This window comes from Heloderma suspectum, chromosome 3 (assembly GCF_057233095.1).
Source record: "Heloderma suspectum isolate Gila_16-S chromosome 3, 16-S_ref, whole genome shotgun sequence".
NCBI lineage: Eukaryota > Metazoa > Chordata > Lepidosauria > Squamata > Helodermatidae > Heloderma > Heloderma suspectum.
Genome location: NC_139460.1, coordinates 178,595,897 through 178,618,080, shown reverse-complemented (window position 1 = coordinate 178,618,080; position 22,184 = coordinate 178,595,897). Strand labels below are relative to the sequence as shown.

The 22,184-nt window shown below is 45.1% G+C and overlaps 1 protein-coding gene across 3 annotated transcripts in view; it reads left to right on the top strand.

Moving 5' to 3' along the window:
* ZFYVE28 (zinc finger FYVE-type containing 28) overlaps positions 1–22,184 on the top strand; it is a 169,175-nt gene that overhangs the window by 32,665 nt on the left and 114,326 nt on the right. For all 3 annotated transcript variants that reach the window (XM_084845048.1, XM_084845047.1, XM_084845049.1), the window contains 2 exons: positions 10,984–11,124; positions 16,131–16,268. In XM_084845048.1, the coding sequence (XP_084701174.1) occupies positions 10,984–11,124; positions 16,131–16,268 (279 nt within the window). The remainder of the gene's footprint in view (positions 1–10,983; positions 11,125–16,130; positions 16,269–22,184) is intronic.

Genomic DNA, 22,184 nt, shown 5'->3' with positions numbered 1-22,184 from the left:
CTGTTTCATTTGCAATTCGAGTCAATTCTGGATTAGCAAGGAAAAAGTGATTCCTAGCATTGTCATTAAGGACATTTCTACACCAGCCTAAAATCCTGCATTTAAAATGGGGCTTTCTGCTTCTGTTTTAAATGCAGGATCACAACTGACTGCCTTTACAAGTGCTCCCCTTCCCCCCTCCCCTTCCCCCCTCCTCCACCCCGTATCTGAATCTTCCATTATCTTTCATTGATCTCATTCCTCTTCTTCCCACTTTAACTCTTTTGATGGAGGAAACTGAAGCGGAACACAACGGGGTAATTTGATAGCTCATTATCTGCAATCTATTTAAAAATGGAACAAAGGGCATTTAGTGCAGGAGGGTCATGGTGTCATGTAAAGAGCCTGCAAACTTCCGTGAAGGAGCAATCTCAATCGCAGGATAAAAGCCCGGTGTGAAGGAGCCCTAAGTGTTATACCAGCTAGTCCTCCTTGGACTTTCAGCTTCCTGTTTTGATGCTCAAGTGCTTCATCACTTCCAGGGGCACAGAATGGCACTTCCCTTCCATGAAATGCTCCCAAAAGTCTGCATCAGTTAACTTCAGGTTATCCATTTGGGAAAGGTACAAAGTAATAATCCATGCATAATGTTTTTATTAAATGCAAAGAAGTACTTGTTAAATTGAAGGGAGATCAAGCCTAGGATCCAGTATGATGTCCTTACAGCTCTGTAAATCATTGTTAGCACCATATTCATATAAGTGCATGCTGTCAGGAGTACTTCTGTGCACAGGGAGTGGGATAGTAGTTCAGATTCTGAAGAAGAACCACCAGACATGGGGGAGGTATTTTCCCAGGCTAGTCCAGGCATGGCTAGGCAGGCTCCTCAGGTTTCAAAGGTTCAGCTGGAGGAGGAGGGTCCCTTTTCACCCCCGCCCCGTGAGAGATAGTGAACAGGGAGAGACAGGGTTTGGGGAGTCTGAATTAATAGATGTCAGATGCAGAGCAAAGAGGGAGAAGGCCGGGGCGGAACTTAGACAGTCTACCCGATTGACCTTGCATGAACAGCTGTGCCTAGAAACCTCACGAGAGAGACAGAGACCTCCCCCCACCCCTTAAGTTAGGCTAGTGAGACCACCTTCCTTTCAAGCAATGGGCAACTTTCTTAGCTACCTTTTGAACCCCCTGAAGGCATTTCCTTGTAGGCTGAGAATCACTGAGAATTTGCATCTGTATGACCCTTTGAAGTATGGATTAAAAGCTGCAGACTGAAGCCTCTTGTCTGTGTTTGATTCAACGTTTGAGGTTCAGTGGGGGCAAAAGGAATCCTGAGAGCTTGCCCGCCATCCGCTTTTTTTCTTCTCCCCTCTCTTCATCGTTCTCTTTCACTGACCATGCTCTTGGACAGCACCGTGGAACAGGCTTTGAACACATTGACACAGGAGAACCAGGCTCTTCGCAATCAGATCAATCAATTGATGGATGCTGTTCAAGCCTTACAAGGGGCCGCTAAATACCCTCTACCCCTGATCCCTCCCTGTTGAAAATGGCCGGTGGCGCTGCCGGAGAAATTTGCTAGCGACAAAGGACTGTTTCAAATTTTCTGCGCCCAATTGGAACTGTATATGTGCCTCCAGCCGTAGGATTTCCAGCCGGACCAGTTTCGTGTAGGGTTTATCATTAACCAGCTTTCAGGCATGGCAGCTAAATGGGCTTCAGCACTTCTCCTCGCTAATAACCTCCTGCTAGCAGACTAACAAGGCTTCATGACTGTGATTGGGGGGTTGGTGACACCCTTCATGCGGAGATGGCGACTCGGGATATCTGCCGCGTTAAGCAAGACAAGGACTCTGTTTCCAGCTATGCGACCAATTTTTGCTTGCTGATGCAGGATTTACAGTGGAATGATGCAGCTCTGGTGGCCCAATTTTTGGCCGGCTTGAATGATGAGATCTTAGATGAGCTAGCGCGGGTGCCACGCCCACTGATGCTGGCCAAGCTCATCCAATCATGTCTGCAGATCGACAGGTGCCTGGAGGCCAAGAAAAGTTCTGTTAGCCGGGATTTCCCTCCTCCCATTCCCTCGTAGCTGCTGCCCCCTCCTTCCCGCAGTCCTGCCACAGGGGTGGAGGAGAGTCCAATGCAACTGGAGCAACCCGATCCACGCTATCGCTGGAAGAACTGAAGCGGCAGCACGCTGAACATCGGTGCTTTGGGTGTGGAAAGAAAGGTCACTTTGCCAGATTCTGCTCATCCCAACTGACAGCCCCACCTCCCTCTCCACCTCCTACCCCCCAAGCATGACTAGGCCACCCCCCAAGTCTGTTGGGAGTCTCCAGTGAGAAGGCACCACCCGCAACCAGAGTACGCCTCCCACATATCTCCCCCCCTCCCATCTGCTGCTTCCTGTGCACTTCCATTCTTCCCAGTGTGGGGGGGGAGATGTCATGGTGCTGGTTGACTCTGGGGCTACTACCTGTTTTATGGGCAAAATGTTTGCTCTGCAACGCAACATTTCTGCTCTGCTCTTACCTACCTGCTTGAAAGTGGAGACTATCGACGGCCGTCCTCTCTCTTCCAGAGCAGTCACTCAGATTACAACTCCAGTCACCCTACGTTCCCAGGGGCACATCAAGCAGATTCAATCTCACCTGGCCAATGGGCCCCAATACCCAGTTGTGCTGGGCATATCCTGGCTCTCTAAACACAATCCTCGGATTTCTTGGGAGTTTCATCAAGTGCAGTTCACATCCCCCAACTTCCAACAGCATTGCTTCCCGGGAGCTAAGATGGCTCCAGCTCAGGCCTTAACCCTTTCCTCTCCCTCCTCGTCTTCCCCAAGCAGTTCTTCTGCTCCAGTGATCCTACCAGAAAAGTATACAGCTTTCCGTGATGTTTTCAACAAGAAGGAAGCCAGCCAACTGCCGCCCCCCACCCCTATGATTGTGCCATTAACCTGATCCCAGCCATCCTGGCCAGACAACTATACTGTATGTCAGAGCCAGAACTCTGAGCTCTGAGGGAGTTTTTGGACACTAACTTGCAGCAGTTACATTCTCCCCTCCACCTCCCCTGCCAGTGCTCCAACTATGTTCGGAAAGAAGAAATTGGGGGAGCTCCATCCCATCCATGACTACAGAAACCTCAATGCCATTACTATCCCTGACACATACTCCCTCCCCCTAATCCCTGAGATACTAGAGCGCCTGGGGCGAACCAAGATTTTCACAAAATTGGACCTGCGTGGTGCCTATAATCTGATACGCATCCGGGAGGGGGATGAGTGGAAAACCAGTTTCTCCTGCCGTTATGGATCATATGAATACTTAGTCATGCCATTCGGCCTAGCGTCCGCTTCCTCTACGTTTTTGCATTTTATGAATGCCATCTTCCGGGACTATTTGGACACTTTTCTTATAATTTATTTAGTTGATTTACTTATATTTTCTTCAGACCCCCACTCCCATCAACAACATGTGAAAGCTGTCCTATAGCGCTTCCGGGAACACTGTTTCTTTGTTAAGCTGGAGAAATGTGCTTTTGACTTGACATCCTTGGACTACCTGGGCTATATTATTTTAGCAGAAGGCATCAAGATGAATCCTGCAAAGGTCCAAGCCGTCCTCTCCTGGCAGGCTCCATCCACAAAGAAGGACATACAATGTTTCCTAGGTTTTGGCAATTTCTACAGAAAGTTCCTGGCCGGCTATGCCAGACTGACAACTCCTCTCACAGACCTCAAAGGCAAGAAATCTCCCTTTCACTGGACCGCCTCTGCCCAACAGCCTTTTGAAGAGCTGAAAAGGCTGTTTAGCTCTGAGCCGATCCTTTTACATCCCGACCCATGGAAGCCTTTGTAGTGCAAACAGACGCCTCTGGTTTTGCAGTGGGGGCCATACTCTTCCAGCCAGGACCAGCAGGAGGTATGCTGCAGCCTTATGCTTACCACTCCAGGAAATTAAACGTGTCCGAGTGGAATTATACCATCTGGGGGAAAGAACTGTTAGCCATAAAGTCCACCTTAGAGACATGGCGTCATCTTTTGGAGGGGGCACAGCACCCAATCGAAGTGAGAACTGACCATTGTAACCTGGAACATCTCTGGACAACTCGAGCCTTAAATCAGCGTCAAATCAGGTGGTCTTTATTTTTGTCATGATTTAACCTTAAGATCCGCCACATGAGAGCCACTGACAACCAACAGGCAGATGCACACTCCTGTAAGCTGGTCCTACAACCAGGAGGTGAGAAGAGTCCCTCCCCTACCCTGATCCTTCCCCCCCCCCCGCACAGTCTGGTGGCTGCTGTTGAACCTCACTCTTGGATAGAGCTCCTTCGCACCAAACAGTCTCAGGATCCCTTTGTGTGCAAAAAGGTGGCAGAACTAGGACAAGCAGCTGGCACCCCAAGTCTACCCCCTTCTCATTGCAAGGTGGACTGCTTTACAACTCATGCAGGGTTTATGTGCCTCCCAAATGCCTATGAGAAAAAGTCCCTCATCAGTGCCGCGACTCCCCCACTGCTGGGCATTTTGGCTTCTCTAAGACCTTATATGGAGTTATGCGGGACTTTTGGTGGCCCTGAGTGTGTTGAGATGTGAAAACATATGTCGCCTCCTGCGATACCTGTCAATGAGCAAAAGACCCCATGGGCAAACCCACTGGCTTACTTCGCCCCCTGCCTACACCCTCAGGCCCCTGGAAGCTGCTCTCCCTCGACTTCATCACCGACTTGCCCCGTTCACAAGGTAAGACCACCATTCTGGTTGTGGTGGACTTATTTTTGAAAATGGCCCACTTTATCCCATGCTCAGGGCTGCCAACAGCCAGGGAGACAGCAGAATTCATTTTGACACATGTTTTCCGGCTGCATGGCTGGCCGGAGGGGCTTGTTTCAGATTGGGGGGCCCAATTCGCGGCTCATTTCTGGTTGGAGTTGTGTGCACTGCTCAGTGTGACACTCAGGCTTTCCTCCACTCACCACCCCCAGACGGATGGGCAGACCGAATGCACCAATGCTATATTAGAGCAGTACTTACGCTGTTATGTAAACTACCAACAAGACAACTGGTTTTCCCTGCTGCCTCTAGAAGAATTTGCTTACGACAGTGCATGCTATACCAAACTCCTTTTCCAATTTTGGGGACCATCCCAGGGCATTTTGGGGACCATCCCCTCATCGCTCAGCCCTGCCTCGTGCCCGCGGCCCATGAATTTTTAGAGGAATTGCACTCTCTGCACCACCTCTTATCAACATCGAACAGGTGAAAGCAGCATATAAGAGGATCCGGCCGAATATTGAGTATTCCTGGCTCAATATGTGGCACTAAAGGGACTTCTGGGATTTGTTGTTCAGTTTTCACGAGTTTCTACAAAAAAGTATCTTCTGCATCTGGCAAGAGAAAGAGGTGAGCTGCGTTGGGGATCAGCAAATGACAAGATTATGCTCTTTCCTGAGTATACCAAAGAAATTGCTGACAGAAGAAGGCCATTCACCAAAGCGAGAAGTTCGGCAAAGCAAAATAACCTGCAATATCATATTAAATTTCCTGCTACATTTTGCATTGTTTTTGAAGGCCAGATGAAAAAGTTTTTAAATCTTGACACGGCCAAATCATTTCTCATTGGTGTTAACATTAAAACAAGGGAGCCAACTTTCCCAGCCTCCTGAGTTGGAATTTAGCCATTTTTACTGTTCCTCTGAAGTCTTGTTTGGGGTTTAGCTGATAGGATGTCTGGGAAGTTTGCCAGAGTAAATGTTTGCATATTTTTGTTTTCTTTTTCCTTTGTGTGTTATATTGTATGTGTGTATGTGGGTGTACACATAGAAATACATTTTTAGATATGATATTACTTAAAATAAATATTTTTTTTTATTTTTTATCCTTTTCAATTTCTTTTTCTTTTTCTCCTTTTTTTCTTAATTATCATTAATTATCATTAATATTAGTATTACTATTATTAAGGGATTATTATTATTGGTTAAACATTTAATGTTTATTAATATGTGTCAATAGAATAGTAATATATGGTTAATGGAAATGGATTGTTTGCTCCTGTTTATTTGCTATAAGACTGAAGTTATAACATTGAAGAGCCTCGTGTGGCGCTCCGTCCCTCCCCCCCGAATCCTGGCCAGCCGGCTCCGCTCTGCAGGGATTCTGTGGAGCCGCCGGCCAGCTCCGCCAGCGGCCGGACATCCGGCCTCTGGCTAGCAGGGACGCAAATGGCGGCGGCCATAGCCGCCGCCGTTTGCGTCCCTGCAGTCAGCCGTGATAGGCTATGTAAATGTTTACGTAGCCTATCACGGCTGATTTAAAAGAAAAAAAACAAACGTGCGTACGCAAATGGCGGCGCCCATGGGCACCGCCATTTGCGTTCCTTATTTTGGCACGTCTTAGTCTATGTAAACATTTACGTAGACTAAGACTGCGAAAAAAAGGGGAACGCAAATAGCGTAGCATCTACGCTATTTGCGTTCCCCTTATTTTCGCCATCTTAGTCTACGTAAATGTTTACGTAGACTAAGACATGCCAAAATAAGGAATGCAAATGGCGGCGCCCATGGGCGCTGCCATTTGCGTACACGCATTGTTTTTTTTTTAAATCAGCCGTGATAGGCTACGTAAACATTTACGTAGCCTATCACGGTGTTTTTTAAAAATCTAGCCGTGTTAGGTTACGTAAATCTTTACGTAGCCTATCACATTTTTTTGTTTTTTTGACTGGAAATGGCGGCGGCGGCAGCCAGTTGGAAGACCGGCTGCCAGAGCCGGCGCCGCCAGGAAGATCCGCCCAAGGTTAAGTCCCGGGCGGGCGGGCAGACCGTTCCACCCCCGATTTCAGGGGGCCGAATGCACTGGCATTCAGCCTCCCCGAGATCCGTGGCGGAATTCTTTGACATCCCTAGCGGAAGCTGGTTTTCAGGTAGCTGGCTCAGGTAGACTCAGCCCTCCATCCTTCTGAGGTCGGTAAAATGAGTACGCAGCTTGCTGGGGGAAAGGTAGTTAGGACTGGGGAAGGCAATGGCAAACCACCCCAATATACAGTCTGCCAGGAAAATGCCAAAGAAAAACGGCATCCCTCTAGGGGTCAGTAATGACTCGGTGCTTGCACAAGAGGAACCTAGGGATGTACGAAAATCACTTACCTTTCCATGGATTATGTTCATGGTGGGGGGGGAAGGCTTTCCATCCCTCCCCCTGGAATCCTCGACGGGGGGGAAGGCGATCCGTTCCTCCCCCCGGAATCCTCGATGACCGGCCGTGCTCCGCGGCAGCTCCGCGGAGCAGCTGGCCAGGCCCAGGCCAGAGCCATCCGCAGCCGGATTTCCAGCCACAGAGGGCTCTGGGTAAAAAAAAAAAGTATGCAAATGGCGGCGCCTACGGCTGCCGCCATTTGCGTTCCTTAGTTTTCGCCTTCTTAGTCTACATAAATATTTACATAGACTATTACGGTGAAAATAAAGGAGAACGCAAATAGCGTAGCAGGCACTATTTGCGTCCCCTTTTGATTTACCGTTTTAGCTTACGTAAATATTTACGTAGGCTAAAATGGCGAATCAAAAAGGGACACAAGTACCGCCCACTACGCTATTTGCATTCCCCTTTATTTTCGCTGTAATAGTCTACGTAAATATTTACGTAGACTAAGACAGCGAAAAATGAATGCAAATGGCAGCGGCTGTAGCCGCCACCATTTGCGTGAGCTTTTTTTTTTTTTTTAACCCAGCCGTGATAGGCTACGTAAGACTTTACGTAGCCTATCACGGCTCTGTAAAAAAAAAAAAACGACAAGACTGCAAATGGCGGTGGCAGCAGCCGGTTGGAAGACCAGCCGCCACCGCCCGGAAGATCCGCCCCAGGTAAGTCTCGTCCCGGGGGGATCCACGGGGGGGTGGCAGGCTGTTCCGCCACAGATTTCGGGGGGGCGAATGCACTGGCATTTGGCCTCACCAAGATCCGTGGCGGAATTCTCTGACATCCCTAGAGGAACCTTTCCTTTCCTTATAACATTGAAAGACAAGGCGTACAGTTTATGGAACAGCGGAGTGAATATTTAATAATACCTGCAATGTTGGGAAGATTGCTGTATAGGTATAATTTGCAACTGGACTTATATTTGGATATTTGGTATGCTTTCATGAAGCTTAGATATAATCTTTTTCTTGCTTGCTTGCTTTTTTTTCTCTCCTCCTTTTGCTTTCCTCCTTTTTTCTCCCCCCACCCCCCCAAATACTGTAATGGTGGAAACTGAAGATTTTGACTATGTTGTTGGTATTGTTTATTTCACTTATAAAAATTAAAATAAATATAGGTTAAAAAAAAAGTTCAGGTTCTGTTTTTTATAGCTTGAGGAAATCACAGAGGACTGCTGTGGCATTGCAAAACCTGATACAAAGTATTCATCCTTGACAACAGATCTCGCTCTTCTTGTAGAAGATGGATGCTGAAACAGAGACATGCTAGTTCTGTATTTAGTATGACTGCTGATTGTTCTTTCCCGTGTTGTGATCTATGTTATCATATTCTGATGCAGTGACTTTAGATTTGGAGGACACAGTACCTTTTTTTCATAACACATTATTGCAGTATTGCAGAGAGACAAAGAAATCCTTAATATGAAATCCTCATATGAAATATAAATCCTCATATGAATCCTCAGTATAAATCCTCCTCTGAAACTGACAGTACCATGAAAGTTATCTACAATTTCTCTCTTCCTTGTTTTTGCATAAGCATGTATGTTAAGATAAATAAGTGATGTCCTAATAGTTCCTGTTGTTATTGCCTATAATGATTGAACATTATCAAAATGGGCAACACTGATTAAGATGGCTGATCCATATTACTGCCAATATGTAACCACTATCCAGGCTCAGTGGCAGAGAAATCACATTAATTTCACTGAAAAGCATTAATTTTTACTTAACACAAAACATGTACATAGTGACGACTACATACAAAAAACAGATAGGTCTAAATTCCTCCAAATGGAATTATTGAGTTCCCCTAGTACTTTTGAATTCAAGTACTTTTGAATACAAAGGCAGCCATAAATGGCTATCACACAGATACGTTAATTTTGAAGAGATGCATTGAAAAAGGAAACTTTCTTTACCAAACTATAACAAAACCCAAGGATTTTCTGTTGTCAGCAGTACAAAATAATGCCTGTAGCTAAACCCCTTTGTTTTTCAAAATTGTCCTACAAAGATCTGAACAAGATTTTAACAATATAAATTATTCTCCTGCAAAGATCCAAAAAAGATATTTAAAATATTTAGTTTATGAATAATGTAGATAATAAAAAGCATAAAACAATAAAATGCAAACAAAATTAAAAGCAGTAGCAAGATATAATTTATAAAAGCAGAGAATAAATATAAAAGACAACAATTACCAGAGGCATATACAACTGAGAAGACCACTATTAGACACAGCTATAAAACACAACTGGCAGTAAGGCATATAGTGAGTTAAAAGACCTGAGAGAATAAAAAGATTTTTGTTGCCGTAAAGTCAACAAAGTAGGCACCAGGTAGACCTCTCTAGGGAGGGATTCCACAATTGGGGGGGGCTACCACTGAAAAGACCCTCTCAGTAGCCACCTGCGGAATCTCAGTAGGCAGAGGCAGCTGGCGCAGAGACTCTGATGATTGAAGAGTATGGGTAAGAACATATGAGAAGAGGTGGTCATTCAGATACTGTAACCCCAAGCCATGAAGGGCTTTCTAGGTTGAAATAGGCACTTTAAAATTAGCCTGGAAACAAACCAGGAGCTAGTGAAAATGGTACACTACTGGCATAATACGATCGTAATGCCCCGTTCTAGTCAGTACTCTTGCCACCATGTTTTGTACCAACTGGAGTTTCTGGATCATTTTCAAAGGCAGCCCCACATTCAATGCATTGCAGTAATCTAAATGGGAGGTTACCAGAGCATGGATCCCTGAAGCCAAGCTATCATCATCCAGGTAGGAGTGTAGTTTGCATATCAGCCTAACCAATAAAAGACGCTCTGTGCCACAGAGCACACTTGTGTCTTTAGTATCATATCTGGGTCCACAAACACCCCAAACTATGAACCTGATCCTATAGGGGAGGGCAACCCATTCCAGAACAGATTGAACATCGCTGCCCTGGGTAGATCATTTGCCCACCAACAGTACCTCCATCTTATCTGGACTGAGTTTCAATTTATTGGTCCTCACCAGTCCATTATCAAAGCCATGTACTGATTAAGAACTTCCACTACTTTACCTGAATCCGAAGCAAAAAGATTGCTATATAGAATTGTGTGTCATCGGCATACCGATGACACTGCACTCCAGGTCTCCAGATGACCTCACTGAACAGTTTCATGTTGAATAGCATGGGGGTCAAGATGGAACCTTGTGGGACCTGAAAGTACAAGCGCTAAAGAGAAGCAGAAGTCCTCTGGCACCATCTTTTGAAAATAGTTTTCCAAATATGAACAGAACCACTGTATAACAGTCCTACCCATTCCCAATTCAGGCAGACCTTTCCAGAAGGATACTGTGATCCTTGGTATGGAAAGTCACTGAGACATCCAGGAGAATTAATAGAGTTGCACTCCCCCATCTGTCTGTCCTAGGTCATCCCACGGGACAGCCAATGCAGTTTCGGTGCCAAAACTGAGTTTTCTGGAACAGATTCATGGGGAAATCAGTTTCCTCTAAGAATGTCTGGATTTATATATATATATATATATATATATATATATAAATATGAAAGTGTCGAGCATTTTGGATGTCAGGGACAAAACTGAGGTGGCTCTGCACCCTACATTACATCAGTAGCACATTGCCTATGTGCACATAAAAGCATACCCTTGTTTGACTAAGTGCAGTTTCCTCTCGTCTCATGGGAGTTTCATGCTCTGCTAAATGCATTTAAAGCCAATAAACCGAAAGTCTGAATGTAGTATATTTATAAATCACTGAATGTGGTATATTTATAATATTTATTAATCTCCATTGCAGAGGACAGATCCACAACTTCTTGCTCAATTCTACTATGCTGATGAAGAGCTAAATCAAATTGCAGCTGAACTGGATGGCCTGGATGGAAGGAAAGACCCACAAAGATGCACGCTGTTGGTCAACCAGTTTCGCTCATGTCAGGTAACCAGAACAGCTTTTAATTCTTGTATTTATACAAATAATTGCCATGCTATTAAATTAGAAAAATAAATATATACTGGGCAGACAAACTTTATTTTAAAAATGATACATGCAGTTATTTAAGCTAAAGTATCTCTGAAGACTGGGAGTTGGCTGGCCAGTAAAGATGGGGGGACCAGTCTTTTACTCTATAGCTCTTACCTGTGCCAGCTAGCAGTTCCTTCTAGGAGGTTATCATATCTTTGCTAGAGCTTTCAGAGTTTCCCTTGTTTCTTGAGGTTCTTCCTGGTCCAGAAAGTTCTTGTTTTCTCATATACTAAGCATAAACAGCTGCTACATGAGCAGCTGCTCTTGCTTGTGATCTCTCACCCTTTCACTTTTCTGCAAGAAGCTGTTGTTATTTTCTCTGTTCATTTCTCATAGGTTAGGTTTCAAAATGAAGGATAAGCAATTCATACATGCAGGTGAATGTGCAGTAGTTATTCTGGTGCTCCATCAGCCATACTAATGCTACTCCTTTACCAGTTCTTGGATTCTGTCCCAAACTGCTGCCTTGCCAGTAATAGCAACACACACATCTCAATATTATTTCAGCTGCCAGTGAGTGGCTTTGTCCTTTCTTATATTCTTTAGCAGCCTACCACCCACTCAGAAACCTTGGTTGTGCAGCCACTTGCTAACCTCCAAAATTGGTTATTGGCAGGACTCTATAAAAACACGTGCCAACTCCAAACTCTGCCAAGTGCCATTAATGAACAAATAAATATGAGGCTCAGGCAATAAGGCAAATGGCTTTTAAGGAGCATTGTGGAGGGCCATTAATTGTGGGTGCAGGGAGAGAGAAACCCAGTTCACACGATCACCACGGCTTAAACAAGCCATGGTGCCTTGTTTAAACAAGCCACAGTGGTGTGTGCTGGCTTGTGTGAGAGGGAAACAACCCTGAAATAACCCAACAACAGGCCATGGGATATTTGAGGGTTGTTTTCCCCTCCAACAACCCCTGCTGCCCAGGTTCAGATGACACGACAAGCTGTGCCTGCCTGGGTAATTAGGGAAATGGCACCTGGCATGTGCCAGCATGCACTGCAGCTCAAATAAGCCACCATTGTTTAAGCTGCAGTGATCATGTGAACTGGCCCAGAGAGAGAGATGGCCAGAAGGAGGGAAGAGTAGCGAAGACCAAGAAATTAATACTTTGGAATAGGAGTGGGTGGGGGTCTGCGTTGCCTCTGGCTGGCTCTACCCTAACCTTCCCTGCCCACCCCAGGCAGAGAGGAGGCAGCCCCCCTCTCCTCCCAAGCAAAGAAAGAAGAGGCTTTGGAAAGTGTAGATCCAGCCAGATCAGCACTTTCCAAAGCTGCGTGTCTGTGAATGTATGGGGTGGGGGTGAGAAAAAGAGAGCAAAATAGTATGGGGATGTGATCTTCAGGGAGAGGGAGTGTCAGGGGGCTCTGGCCTGGCCCACTGCCAGCGTGTGCCCCTGACACATTTCCTCTGAGGGAAGAAAGGCCCTCAGGGAATAAAGGTTACCCACTCCTGCTTTAGAAGAACAGAGCAAGCAAGCATTTTGAAATGCAAAGTTTGCATTACAGTTGGTAGGTGAGCCTTTGTTAAGCAAATGCACAATGTGTTTTGCAGCCTGATCCGTCGGTATGCATGCTTACTGAGGAGGAGTTTCAGATGCAGCTCCACCTGGCATGAAATAGTGGGGGAAAACGTCATCTGATTGTGCAGCTGCCAAAAGCCCAATAGAAATATCAGAAACAAAGGTGGCAAGATTTAAAAATTGGGAAGAAAATGTTTTTATGGCGGACCTGAACAGATAAAATTATTTTTACCCTGGATCAATTAGTGGGGGTCGATTATGAGTTCTTATTATTCTCAACTTTGCGAGATCAGTTTGATTTGCCTGCTACAGAGGAATGGCAGTACTTGCAATTGAAACATTTGTTGATATCTAGATTCGGTCCTGCTGCTTTTACTGCTTCAGAGTCTCCTTCACTACTGGAAATACTAATTGAAGCTGATCAGATATACTGACCTACAATTCATGTTTATAAATGTTTATTATTAAAGAATAAATATGATACAAGGGGTTTACAGCAGGAATGGAACAGGGAATTGGAACGGCCTATTTTGTTTAATCAATGGATTGCCATTTTGGCACCTGTATCGGACACATCAACAGTTCTTCGGTTATATCCCATTCAGCAAAAACTTTTGTTTCGTGTCTGTTGGACACCACAACGTCTTTTTAATAATGGTTTTCAAATTCAGCTAATTGTTGGAGGTGTAATGCAGTCAATGCTTCTCTTATTCATATGTTTTGGAAATGCCCAATGGTTGCCTCCTTTGGGGAGGAAGTGGATAAATTATATGGATAAATTTTGTATTGGAAAGTTCTTTAATATTTACTGATGTAAATGTTCTTTTAAATTACTTACCTGCTTCTTGGGATGTAACACATGGTCAACGTAAATAGATATTTCACACCCTTTTGGTTGCTAAAAGACTGATACTGTAATACTGGAAGGATAAAAACTCACTGCCCATAATGCAATGGATTGAAGACTTAACAACGCTAGCAACATTTGAAAGAATGGTATATAGGCATAACTTGCAAATGGACTTATATGTGGATAGCTGGTCTTTTACTGAAGTTTATGTGTAACCTATATTTTTTTCCTTCCCCCTTTTTTTTTTTAGAATATTGTAATAATTAGAAACTGGGGGGTTTAGAATGTTGTTATACTTTTTTCGCTCTTTGGTTTTGTTATGTTGTTGTTTTTTCTTTGTTTTGTTTGTTGAAATTTACAACAAAAACATAGAAAAACAAACAAACAAAGGTGGCAACCCTAGTGGTTATCTCTCTGGAGCCATATAAGAGTGAGGGGAAGGGGCTTGTCAGATTTCCTGATCCCCCCAGCACATACGCTCAGGCAATCTGACACTGGACACCCAAGTCAGTGAGATTTCTTTATTGCAGGGAATCCCATGGGAAAAGCTTAATGGTTACACTCTTCAGAAATCATATAGCTGATGATCGGTAGCTATAGGCTCTATGTAATTCCAGAACAGTCTAAAGCTAAACACTACTACCGTGACTGAGATCCTCATCAGCGTGGTTTCTCTGTTGCCATCTCCACAGTTCTGAACACAAGGGAAGGGACTCTGGATTCCTGGGTACCTAACCCAGACAATCCTTTCATGGGGTTTCAACCCCGGACATGGAAAGGGGATGATTCCTGGAATGAACCCATCAGGCAATCAAGGGATAACTCCTTGAAAGGCCTAAACAACCCACACCCATAGAGTCCAACTTTGAATCTTTTGTTGATAACTCCAGGCTACATGGTCAAGGCCCATCAAGATCAAGGGAAAGGCATACCCACACACACAAGGAGTTCCAGGCCACTGCTTTCACACTAGCAACTCCACGCTGCATGAGTTCTGGCAGAGGGAAGTCCAAAAGTCATAGATCAAACTCACCCTGCTGTACACTGAGCTGACTACAAATGCAGACACACAGTCCACAGTAACGAGAGTTCAAGTATATGAAAAGCTCACAGTACTTTTCATGGCAAGTCCTTAACAATCCAAAGTTCCAATCCATGTGCAGAGTGCCTCCAAAAGCCCAGATGATGATGGATCCAAACAGAGAAGGCTTTGGGCAATGAAGATGAGTTGTTCCTAGCAAAGGCTCTTCGCTTATCAGCTGAAAAGTGAAGGTGTGACTATAGGAAACCCCCACCCCGATCCCTGGACAGACAAGGACCTTTAACCTTTCAGCAAAGCTCCTGTCTAAACAGGGCATCACTGCTCAGCCCTCCAGCAGTGATGCTTCAACCTGGGCAACCCTTCTGCAAACTCCACCCCACCTCTGTCAGGTTCTCACGGACAGCTTCCAGCCTCCCTGCCTGCCAAGGCCAGATCAGCAGGTGGACAGGGAGCTGGGTAACTCCCCTGGCTCTACTGTGAGCACGCTGACAGAGATACGCTCACACAGACTCTGACATTCCAGAGGCTGACTAGGCCCAAGCCCTTCCAGGCTACTTCCAATCAAATCCTGGCTATAACCTACAAGGCCCACTGCAGTACTGAAGCTGGGCCCTGACAGGGCTAGGGGTCTGCAGTTTTTGGCTGACTTTGCTAGCCAAGCCAAACTTTATGATGGCCAGATTCCTGCCCCCCACACACACACTTGCAGGAAAGGTAGGCCGGGAGCATGCCAGCGTAGGTGCCTAGAGGTGAGGCATGCTGGGCTCCTCATCTCCAAGCAGCCAAGGCAGCTTCCTTTCGTATGCAAAAGGCTGTCGGGAAGCATGCCACCTTGGTCACTGTTAGGTGGAAGCAACCCAAATGCCTCCATCCAGCAGTGGCTAGGCCAGCATGCTGCCCACCAGCCTTTCCCATAGGAAAGCCTGTGCTGAGCCTCATCTCCAAGTGGCCTGCTGGTTTGGCCATTTTGAGGTAAGGTGCACTGGGCATCTTGCTCACAAAACAGTCCCCAGCCTTGGAGCTGGAGAGGGCATGGAGATTGCTGTGCAACTGCTGGGGCAGTTCCCTCCCACCTCTGCAGCTTCAAAGTTCTTTCTTTCTTTCTTTCTTTCTTTCTTTCTTTCTTTCTTTCTTTTGGAGGAAGTTTGGGAGGAAGGTTGATCATATGTTGCATTGCCTACAGCATGGTAGCACAGTTGTCATGATATGTGTGGTGCCCAAAGATGTCAAAGCCAGGAAGGGGCTGCAAAAGATGTTGTGAGGTCCATTATGGTCCCATTAACTGTTCTCCCTCCAGTGCCCCCCTCCCCACTGCTCCTTTTGAGAGAGCCCCAAAAGCTTGCCTATCCCTGATATAGAAGATACAAAAAAATTGCTTCATTTCGGTGGATAATACTAAATGCTATAAAAGTATAGGTAGGATGTATCTGTTGCAGACAATTGTGTAATGTGTTCTTGCATAAATATTATCATTACATTACTAAATCATGGTATTCCTATTCTAGGATAATGTATTAAACATTATAAACCAAATAATGGATGAATGCATTCCACATGAACGGGCCAACCGTGATTTCTGTGTTAAATTTCCTGAGGAAATACGACATGACAACCTTGCAGGACAGCTTTGGTTTGGAGCAGAGGTATAATTTTACTGTTTTAATGGAACACTAACATGCAGCTTGCACATCATATTGAAAGCTTCGTGTGTATGTAAATACACACACAGGTACGCATGCCCTAGTAATTTGCAAATTAGACTGTTATTATGTGCTATATATGTGACTGCCCTTGAAAAGTGTCCAAAAGCTTCAATTGGCACAAAATGTGTCAGCAAGACTGCTGATGGGAGTCTGGTTGTCTGGCCATATTATATCAACTGCACTGGCTTCCTATTTGTTTGTGGGCCCAATTCAGAGTACTACTTCTTACTTTTTAAAGCCCAGAACAATTTATGTCTTGCCGTCTTGGACATCTAAAGGACTGGCTCTTTCTACATGTATCTGCCTGCATGCTGCAGTCATTGAGAGATGTACTGTTACACATCCCTCCGCCTTGTGAGGTGTGCAGGATGGGGTCTTGGGGTTGGGCCTTCTTAGTAATGCTTAGATTATGGAACACATCTGGCTATCCACCTCATTGGGTAGGCTGAGGCGGCAAGTTAAATGACCTTATTTGAGCATGGTTTTTATGGCACTGCTGGCTGCTCTTGATAGTGCTTGATATTTTTTTTCTTGCTGCTATTTTGTTTTTGTGCCGCTGATTCTGTTTGACTTTAATACTGTTGTATGATATTTGATGGTCCTGGGGACTCAATTTGGATTTTTAGGCACAGGATATAAATATTTTCACAAATACAATAAAAAATAGATCTCACAATGTGTGAAAGTGAGTCAGTATATATTTTCTTTGAAAATTAATCTTATATTAAAATTAAACTTATATTGTTAATGAATTTGTGACACATTAAAATAACTTTTTGAGAGATTACATGCAAGAAATTGTTAGGAACTATTCAGCACTACCCCATGTGTCACTGCAGCTTCTTAGTGGAGAACCTTCCAGACTGACTCCACTCAGGCTGGCTATTGGCTCCTCCTGGGCAGGAAGGAGTATAAGAGGGCTTCCTGTCTCAGGGGAACTTTACTTGAACAACAAGATCTACCTGAGCTTTGGCATGCCTTGTGTAGCTAGTCTTGCTCTTTGGTCCTGACTCCTGCCTTGTTCTTTAGTCCTTCCCTCCAATCCTGATTGCTCTTTAGTCCTGATTCCTGATTCCCAGCTCCTGACTCATTCCAGACTGTTGCCCATGTCCCAGCTTTGAAATAAATAGAAGTTCTACATATAATCAATTGAGTACATATCTGATTAAATCTCTGGGCCAGCATATGGATTTTATACATGGCAGGGTGTGGGACTGATTCTCTGACTTATGCACCCTCTCCCACCAAACATAAAATCTTCCTTGCCCAATCTACTGCAAAAAAAGAGTGGACAGATACCATAAGCTATTTGTGCTGGTATTTATATGCTTAAGCCTGGTTCTGCACACAAGAACTACAGTGTAATGTGGAAGGCTTCACCTAGGGGTGTAACTTTGGTCATATGCACCTAAGAGTTGTGTATATCTTCCACTTCTCAATTTAGGCCTAGGCTGGCTCAGATATCAACACTAGCTAGGCTGGGTCGGCAATGACTTGTGTTCTGTGCTGTGCAATCAAGAACTCATGTAAAATGTTTCTTGGAACTGTATGTTTAAAAGGGCTTAACTGTCCAACATTTCATAGATTCCAGCTGGAGACTAAACCTAGTGCTTCAAGATCTTATCAAGAGCCTAGCCCACTTTCCCAGCATATGGCTACAGTTCCTGAAACTACTTCCTAGTAGTAGAACTTTAGGTAAGGTCTCTCAACAAGACATTACCTGTTAATGAGTGCCTTGTATAAGAAAAAAAAGAAACTTACATAGGCTGAACCCTCACCTTTTCCAAAGGTAGGATTCCATATTTCATACATTTTAGGGATTGAAGCAGGAAGGGTTAATCTGTTCCAACTTTGTACTACTTCTGTTTAAGATAACAGGATAGATGTGACCAGTGGCTTTTTAATGTACCTAAACATCAGAACATGTGTTAGGTTGTTGTTGTTGTTTTCCAACAGTCAGTTCTTCAGTGTTTCCAGGGTGAGGGCAGCCTTCATTGTTGAAAAGTGCCTATTCTTCATTAGCAGATGGAACCATCGATCATCAGTGACACCAAAGGAGAAAGGCCTTCCTTCTCCTTCAAGACCCCATCTTAGAAAAAGACTGGTTTTTTTCCCTCTCCCCACCCTTACCGAAGGACTTAGGCCTGAGTATCCCTGACCTATGCCAAAGCCAGCAGAACAGTGTGTGTTGGTGTGTTCCTAGCCTGATTTAGGATCACCTGCGCTCAGAATTTCTGGCATGTTTTAAGTACTTGGTGAATATGGAGATGCCAAGGCTAGTGGCCTCAAAACTGGGGGGATTGTGGGGAAAGTAGTCCCTGAAGAAGGCTAAAAAGAAAACAAACAGAAACAGCATTGGAGTTTCAAACCACACAGCCCCCTTATGGCAATCCTTCTCCCCTTCAGAACATTCTGATGCCAATTCCCTAGATCAAGAGTGGGCAACCTTTTCCATTGAGGGGCTCATTCTACTGAACATCACCCCATGCTCTTTCTTTTCCCCCTTACTGCCGCCCTCCACATCTCCCCACAGCTATGAGAGATGCTCAGGGGTTGTTCAGAGTTGCAGACAATAAGGCTGAGGGCTGCATGTGGCGCATAGGTTACAGGTTGCCCACCTACATTGAGAGGGAGAGTTGTTGGATAAAGGCATGGAGGAGACAAGTTAAGATAGTTTGTTTTCAAGAGAATCTTTTTGAAAATTGCTCCCTAAGTTTTCATAAGTGTTAGAATTGGTTGGGTGCACAGGGTGAAGGGATGTTTTTTCCTCTACTTCTCAACTCAAGGGTCATCAGCACCTGTCATGACCCCCAAGCCCTCAAACCTTCAGCTTGCAGCAGAGGACTGGCTTTTCTAAGGAAGGTCAGAAATCTGCCATTCTCCTTCTCCAGAAACCTTTAACAAGATGATCAGGGTGGTTTGCCTAGAGATCCATGCAATAAGTGTGTATAGTTCTCCTGTAGGAGACATTTTGAGGCTTCTTCAGCTGCCCTGAGAACTTTCACAGTAAGTTCTTTCTTTTCCAGGGCAACTTATCTGTGGGCCTCTAGCTTGGCTTTGGCTGAGATAAGTTTCTTGGATAAATCTAAGATGGCTTCAGGAAAATTGCCTTGTCTTCTGCCTTTGTAGTTGATTCTTCCTTAGATGCAGTTCATTTCTTGGCTCAAGCCATAGTTGCCAAGTAGCAGTATGCAGGTATATATGGCTGCATTACTGGGCAGTAGGGGTGTACGGACTGTATAAAATCCACTCTGTCTGTGTTTCACGGATTGTCAGGTGCCTTTTATTTCGTTGTCCACTCACAGATGGATGCGATTTTTTTTCCCGTCATGCAGAAAAATACGTAAATAATTACGTAGGTATGTATGTAAGTATTTACATAATTTACATTAGTGCATAACATTTAGCGTATTGTCCCCCATTCCATTCAACAGTTCCTCAGCAGAAACGTTTGTATTTTCTTATGAATTTATATGTGTAAATTTCAGGAAAGTAAAAAAATAATCCGAAAGTCCACGGACTCCGCACGGCCTGAGGGGGTTGCTCCACACTGGATTCCACGGGTCGGAGTCTTAGAAATCTGAGCTCATTTTAGTCCGTCTCGAATTTCTCCAGCATCCCCACTGGGCAGTAGTTCTGGGTTCCCTGTTTCTCCTAGCAATGTCTTCTTCAATGGGGGTGGGGGGGTACACTATTTGGGGGAATTTCTGGTACCTGTTCTAATTGAAACAAAAGAGAAAAGGCACTCCTACTGGAGAAGAATGAAAAGACATCTTCCAACAGTCAGCCCTTTCAAGACTTCAGAGCCTCAACTTGGTTTTGAGGTTTCATGACCTACAAACCCAAGTGGCAACCTACCAAAGTGACTGGAAGTCTCAGCTATCTAGCAGCCAGTGATCCTCCTCTTTTGGATGTCCAAAGGGAAGTGGCCCAGGAATACATAATGCCATAGTTCCATGGCCCAACAAGATAGTATGATGACTTAATCCAGATGTTATCCAGGTATGGATACACTGTTATCCCCCTACAGGTGTGACTGAGCCATCAAGGCCACAAGGACCTTTATCAATACCCAGGGCACCCATTACAGTGTCTTCCTATCTAGGCAAAATGTAGGAATTTCCTGTGTGATGGCCACATCAGTATATGGAGGAATGTCTCTGATATGTCTAACAAAGTCAAGAAATCATTGTGGTCAGCTGCTGCCAGGATGGACCAAAGAATTTCCATACAGAAGTACCATGTCCTCACTCTGGGACTGAGCCATTTGAGGTCCAGAATGACTTGCATATTTTTCTTCGGCACAATAAAAAATAAGATCAAGTAGATCCTAGATAGAATTTGACCTTCTGGAACTGGCTCAACCACCCCTATTTTGATGACATGATAGATTGCTGAGAAAATGAGATTGTGCTTGACCAGTCATCTGACCTGTAGAGGAACTTAGCCCAGGATGTCAGCCCAGTTTCATAATGTTTTCCATGGACACTGTCTACAGCACCAAGCGGTCCAACATGAAGTTTCTCCAGACCGCAATGACTTCTTGACATATCTGGACAATGTCTTGACAAGGACACCAAACTACAACCAAGGGAGTCCAATATGTTGAGCACACTCTGCTGCCTGCACAAACATGGATTTGTGGTCAGTGCAGAGAAAAGTGTACTAGTACTGACACAGCAGATCCAGTGCTTAGGAATGCTGATAAACATCTAAAGGGACAAAGCGTGTTTTTCTCAGGGTAGATCAGGGATCTCCTTCACACTACGCTGACAGATGACCACTCTGAGCTGCTGACGCTAGCCAGGTTACTTGGCATGCTGGTCTCCTGCGAGGAGCTGGTGCTCTGGGTGAAGTTTTATGCCAGAAGTTTTAAGACACCTTCACCACTTTCTGTAACCGTTCCAAGATCAGATTGCCATTCAGAGCCATCTTCAGCTCTCACTCCTGTCACTGACTCACAGGGAACTGCAGAGGTGCCTAGAAGCAGATCATCAGTGTACCAGCATGTTTTTTAGTGATGAGAAATGGCAGCCTCTGGGGCTGGGACTGGGTATCCACCTTTAAGAGACCATGTCGCAGGATACTTGCCCTAGAGAAGAAGCTAACATGAGCATAAACTGCTTAGAGGGGTCTCCAACCTTTTTGTGCCAATGGGCACTCTTGGAATTTTGAGAGAGTTCCATGTATGGTGTCACAAGATGGCTGCCATGGGAGGGTACCCATTCACAAATATACTGCTAAGGTGAGTGTGGCCAGTCACAGAACACCCATTTCACAAAAAGGTAAACTTGTGAGGCTAAAAGACAAGTAACTTGCTCAAGAACCTGAGTACAGAGCAGTGGTGGGGTCTGAGCCACAAAAGACAAATTTACTCCCTTGCACCCACAATTCTCTCATTCAGGATCACCCCCCCCCAAAAAAAAACCCTCTCTCACCCCACACCTCCAACACACAAAACCCACTCATCCCAGTCACTCATTTCTCTCCCTTTTTCAGGATTATACCCCCCCCAATCATACTCCTACACAAACACACTCTTACACAAACACACCTTCGCCACTTTCTCCACCACCCCCTTCCCCAACAGGCCTTTCTAACCCCTCCCATTGCTACCTGCATTCCCCCTCACCCTGGCTGCAATCTCCCATTTCCTTCTCCCCATGCCAGGTCAGATCTCACTCCAACCCTGACCTCCCCCGCTTCCCCCTCCCACCGCATTGGGTTACCCCAGCTCAGCCCTGGACTCCTTGCTTCCTTCTCCCATTCCATCAGCTCACCCCAACTCTCCCATTTTCCCCCACTGCCACACCCAAGCCTCCCCTTACTGGGCAGCGGTAATGGGCTCAGTCTTTT